Source organism: Dermacentor albipictus, unplaced genomic scaffold (assembly GCF_038994185.2).
Source record: "Dermacentor albipictus isolate Rhodes 1998 colony unplaced genomic scaffold, USDA_Dalb.pri_finalv2 scaffold_15, whole genome shotgun sequence".
Taxonomy (NCBI): Eukaryota; Metazoa; Arthropoda; class Arachnida; order Ixodida; family Ixodidae; genus Dermacentor; species Dermacentor albipictus.
The window spans coordinates 13,715,256-13,721,255 of NW_027225569.1; the positions used below are offsets into that span (position 1 = coordinate 13,715,256).

Sequence of the window (6,000 nt, forward strand, 5' to 3'; positions counted from 1 at the left end):
AAAATGGACGTGGAGGAGCCCGAACGGCGAGACTAGAAATGAAATAGACTTCATATTCTGCGCTAACCCTGGCATCATACAAGATGTGGACGTGCTCAGCAAGGTGCGCTGCACTGACCACAGGATGGTAAGAACTCGAAGTAGCCTATACCTGAGAAGGGAATGGAAGAAACTGGTACATAAGAAGCCGATCAATGAGTTAGCGGTAAGAGGGAAAATAGAGGCGGTGACTGCGTGGCCGTCGAGAAGTACGTCGAGGTCGGTGGTCCTTTGCCTGGCGTTTCAGTTGGGTCTTGACGTCGGATCACGGCTGCGTCGTGTTGAACTGAAGCTGGAACGTCGCGTCGTGAAGTCGTCTTTCGTCGGTGCAGTCTTGGCTTCCTGACTTCTTCTGGACGGCGGCGTGTCGTTATTACGTCGTCGAGATGGTCTCTTGGTCGTCTTCGTCGGAGGCGTAGGATCTTCGTCAGTTCGGCGAACAGCAACCGCACCTCCACCAGTTGCTGCTTTTAGTTTTCCGGATATGGACTCGCAGAGCGGCCCCGGGCTGGGCCGGTGTATGCTCGCCGCTGCGGCGACAGGTAGCGGCCTGGTGACGGCGAACGGGATGGTCGGCGAGGGCTCCACTGAGTAGCGGCGAGGTAATCGGCGATGTCACGAGGGCGTTCACCTTCCCTCGGGCGCTGTACGTTCACGGCGAAGCCTCGCAATCCCAGGTCGCGGTATGGGCATCGGCGGTACACGTGCCCGGCTTCGCCCAGTGGTAGCAGAGCGGGCGGTGGTCGGGGGCGCGCCAAATGTCCGTCTTCCTCGCGTAGGTGCGCTGGGCGACGGGTGGGCGTGCTGGCGGCGGCGGCGGTGGACGACGGAATTGCGGCGTACGTACACGTACACTTTCTCGCTCAAGTGGGGCGAGTGTACATAGAGCAAACTGGCCAATGCACCAATGTAAGACTTAGGGAGCATGAATTGTCCTTGAACAAGAATGAATATGCGCATGTGTCTGCCCATTGCCGCCAAGTGCAAGTCTATGCTCAAAGAAACAACACTGTTGTTTAAGCTTACTGATGTATCCACCAGATTAGTCATAAAAGCAACCGACATTGAGCGAAAAGGCACGTGGTGCATTGTCAAGCCTTCGATCATGCTTTCTTCGCAGGGATTAATTTACCTACTTAGCTCGACACTGTAACAGATGCCCCTTATCCATGTGCGCTGGTTGTGCGTTCTTCGATTGACCATGTGATCGCCTGTGTCCTCGATGTGTGTGTTTCAGTAAACATAGTTGTGAGTCAGCGCTCGTCCTGTGTCCTTTCACTCCGTCGTCATTTTGTTCGCGCTGTTACGATTATGGATGCATACCAACCCGCCCAACTTTCCACTTTAATAATTAAGGCTGCTCCGGCACATCAAGATTTCAAGCAAGTGACGAACCATACATGGGTTTTGGCCGCTTGCTTGTTGGAGCGCTTGACATGGTCACAATATTGGCTGTGGCTATCAACCTGCTACTGCGTGTACATGGCGTCCCCGGTGGTTAAGTGGAAAGACATATCATTTTTCTGCTATTTCCTACTTGGCGTTTCGATTTTTACCATTGACTTCGTTTTGGTTGTCCCATCTAGGGGTTCTTTTGTAGATCAGCTGCCAATCGTCAGCGAATCATGGCGCGTTGGCCACTCATAGTTCTTTAGGCGTATGTTCTTTACGTAGCAGCATTCCGGACAGCTCAGCATGTGCAGTAAAACTTGAATTGCTTCTTGCAGTATTGATTAGAATAAACATTCTGAGCTGCATGCGCAACTATGTCCTACCGCTAGGACAAAGTATTCATTACGAAGGTGGCGCCCCCCGATCGTCAAGCGCAAGAACACATCTAGTTTGTCCTCTTCTCTCCCTTCTGCCTTTCCCATGTTACTGTTAGCTTCAGCTAAGTTGTTTCACGTCGGCGCGCATTCACAGCCAAACTGAAGCATTGTAAAGCGAGGCGTCAGCCCAGCAAAGTAGCTAGAGGCGCTACTGGACTCTTCAGGTGATGGATTATTTTCTTTAATTATGTTGGTGGAGCGGTAGAGAGTTAACTCTTGCGAGTCTCATTCTGCATGTTGAATCCAGGTGGCGCGGCTTTTTATTTTCGCTTAATTTTCTTATAAACGCCTCGCAAAGCAATTCCAGATTAGTTGGATAGGTGCTGGAAAGACATGGGTAGTGATAGAATAAAAGTGCGTGTTGCGGCAAACACTCATCGGGAGTGAAGGGCGCAATTGCTAAATAATCACCCTCTCAAACGGGAGTACTAGTTCGCCTAAACAGCGTTCTTCATGGATCTATCGGCATGAGTCATAGACTCGAGAAAACGCCCTTAAGTGTGCAATTTTTCTTAAACTTTTAAAAACTAAGCGTCCTTAAGGGCTTGCCTTGTCCCACAACAATAATCGTCATCTTGGGGCCTATAACGTAAAACCATTTCAATATGTTTCATTCCAATCTCCTGACATCAAATTTGCGTAACCGCCGACGCAAGCATCGGGCGGAGACCCGCAGGATTGTCTAAACAGACCAATCAAACGGTCTCCTCTTTTATAGGAAGTCACGTTTCTTTGCTTTAAAAACGAATAACATTGCCTACATTGAGCGGCTTTCATATTTAGTTAGCTGATATGAGGCGAGGCGCATGCTCAAGTAGAGAGGGATTGGATGGGGCCGAGCGAGTGCCCTGAACATCGATAACCGTGGATGAACAGGGTGGTACCGGCTTCGGCGATTGGTCCACGTACTCAAAGCTTGAGGTTGCTGGTGGAAAATCGCGGCGGTACGCAACGGAAGCTTAAGAATGCCGTTAAAAAGTTTCCTCAGCAAAGAAATGTTGCATGAGCGAGGCCGTAAACGTGCCGAAAGTGCTCTAGAACGTTACACGGCCACGCAATAAGTTTTCTTGTATGCTAATAAGCCCCTGATCGCCGACATGTGCTTGCAGCAATTATTGAGCGATCGGCGGCAGCCATCTTTTATTCCTTTCCGAACAGGGCAGCCTGCAGCTATTCAGGGAAAATTCAGTTTTGTTCGGCATATTAGCGCATCTTTAACGCGTACCCGTCACTTTGACGCCATGAGATTTTGCGGCTTTGTGAGGTCACGTGACAGGCAGATGGAGTGGGTGCAACCCGTAAAGTTTTGACCAATAGCCAGGGTTAATGGGAAAATGGCATCGAATCAAAACAACTATTTTTCTTTTGTTTAGCTCAATCATGCATAATCAGAGTGTACACGTCATATTAGATTGCGAGCTATTGCGGTTTGCCTGACATCGCGTGGCTGACAGGCGAAGTGGAGGTGACACAAAAAAGTTTTTGGCCAATCTCGGAAGGCTGATTGCAGAATTGGTATAGAAAAGCTTGGAAGAACTTTATGTTATAGCGCCCTTGCTTGCGTTTTATTTTCTGAAAAATCTGCGCTTGTTGCAATACTGTCAAGAATCATATGTCACCCAGATAAATCGCATCCCGTGCATGACCTTGAAGTACCAGCCTCACAGCATTAAAGAAAGGCAACGCAAGAAAGGCAGACGCCAATTATTGTTGTGGGACGAGACACGTTCCGAAGGGTGCATACTTTTTAAGGGCATAATGTGTACCCTTCTGCAAAATCCAAGGTTTCTACAGCGGAACCAGACCCTTGTGAAATGTTTGGCCGCGGGCTGATGGTTCACTTGTTTGCCTACTATAGATTAACTCCTTTGTACTGCCTGCACCTTGGTGTCTCCATTGATAAGTCGTATTCATTTACTATTCGCAAGGACGATAGCATTATCTCTGTTTGTCGCGACTGCGTAGTGAGCCAGTTGCATGTTGTGAATCCGTTCACGTTACAGTATGAGAGGAAAATAGTGTTCTCCTCGCTACAGATGTGAAGATAGGGTAGTTACCTGAGGGGTCCAGTTGGTAGACCGTCGCACGCGTAATGCGAAGACGTGGGATCATTCCAAACCTGCGGCTAGTTGTTTTTTCATCCACTTTCCATTGCATTATAATTATCATTTCTTTAATTCATTTAGTAAGTACAAATAATTTGCCCTATGTTGCCCTTGGTGTCTATGTTTGTTGGCTTCTTATGATTCGCTATAGATCTGTCACACGACCACTGTCAGGGCAAAAAAGGCTGGAATAGTATTTACGACGGGCGTATCCGCCTAAAGCTGGATTCACACGCGAAGGCCAAGTCCAGCCTGCTTACCAGGGCATACACTGACTTCGTCATTTGACGCAAGCGCCACTGGACAAATCCTCATTTATTTTCACCGAAGGTTCGCTTCGTTATGTCCGCAGCCATGCGGCTTCGTCTTTTTATTAACAGATACAAGAAACCTACCTGTACAGGTGCATAAACATTACGGAGCCGCAGGCATTACAGCCTTGAGTAAGCCATTGTGTACTTGAGCTAAATATGTAGAGGACCGGGCTTGTGCAGGTTGTAGTACTGCTGACGCACAAGCACAAGTATTGACAAATTCTATCTATTTCACGCGCAATACTTAGGTATAGGCAATAGCTGGTGCAGCCATGCTAAGTGGTCAGTGGATGTTGCCCACCGCTTCCGACAGGTCACGGAACTAGCCCCAGCCCTGTCGGCACTGGGTGTTCGAGACGTGTTCAGTGATCGGGCCCTGCTTTGGGGCTCGAAGGCGGGCGAGAAACGCGTGTCGATGATTCGCCATGCCGCCGCCTTCGAGACGGCAAGGACTGGAGGCCGCAGCCACTCGCACTCGACGATGCAGGTGGGCCAGCTTGGCACGGCGCTCGTACAAGGACTTACCTCCCTTGTAAAGACCCCCCAGCACGGAGATGAGTTCGTCGTGAACCGGCCATTTCTCTTCTTTCTAATCTGCACCAACCCGGACACTCTGATACTGCTTGGGTCTGTGCGCAAGATCACTTGGTGATTTCTTTTTGGCGGAATGATTACCCCTTATGTTTTGGAATACTTATTGCTTTCTGATTTGATTTTGTTAATTAGTTATCTTCACTTTTACCTGTCATACTCCTAATATGTATTAGTTTTAGTTCCAGTCAACAAACCATGCGCAGTCGTAGCTTTTTGTGGCTCTCTTCTGCATAATGTTCCATCTGCATTTTTCAAGTATCTGATGCATACTGTGTTCATAATGTGGCGTTTCTCAAATGCAGTTATTCAAACTTTACGTACATCTTATGCTCTAACAACTTATTCTCAACGTATCGAAAGCCTGCAGTCATTTTTGTACATCTGTTTTTTTACAAAAGCGAACCATTAGCCATACTAGCCCGTAATTCTTTTATAGTCAGCTACAGAATGCAGGTTATTGCTAAGTTTTGCACTGAATCGCACATAAAGCACTCAGTGTTTTAAGTCGACGAAATAGCATTACACAATAAGGGTGAACGGACACTGATGAGTGTGCTTTTAAATGTACGCAGAAACATGGCGCTCATGCGACGCTGTGTAAGCGCGCTACCAATTCCAAAATTGCCATTAGTGGTGTAATCGTGCTATAGTAGTGTGAATAAAGCAAGCTGATAATTAAAACAAATATTTGCGAGAACTGCAGGTTGCCATTGTAACAAGTTGAGATGCGTCGAATTACACGCATTTTAATTTCTTAGAAAGCGCGCATGAACGCTATAGAAGCAGATTCGGCAGTTCTTGCAGCAGGGGCGATCACGTCAATCAGAGGTGGCTGCGTTCAGCAAGGCACGCTTCACTACAACGCACAAAGAATAAGCGTCGACGCGAGGGAAGCCAGCATTTAGCTATTCCATGCGCTTATGTCAGACATACCTTAAGGTGAAACATGCTATAAAAGAAAGCAAACGATTCCAGTTGATTCAACGTAGCTTGTTCGAATCTAAATTCGGCGAAGCTATGTGTACATTCAAGAAGAGTGCCGAAATCTGTGTTAGTTTCTTCAGTACTGCAATGTAAGTGCAGTGACACCTCAAAGGCCCTCGCCTCTACCGCGTCCTC

At 47.9% G+C, this 6,000-nt stretch overlaps 1 protein-coding gene across 1 annotated transcript in view; it reads left to right on the plus strand.

The window, feature by feature from the left end:
- Window positions 1-4,764, plus strand: part of LOC139051849 (leukocyte elastase inhibitor-like) — a 31,805-nt gene extending 27,041 nt beyond the window's left edge. The window contains exon 5 of the mRNA XM_070528869.1: window positions 4,601-4,764. Coding sequence (XP_070384970.1) covers window positions 4,601-4,613 — 13 coding nt within the window. The 3' untranslated portion in view covers window positions 4,614-4,764. The remainder of the gene's footprint in view (window positions 1-4,600) is intronic.
- Window positions 4,765-6,000: the final 1,236 nt, after the last annotated feature.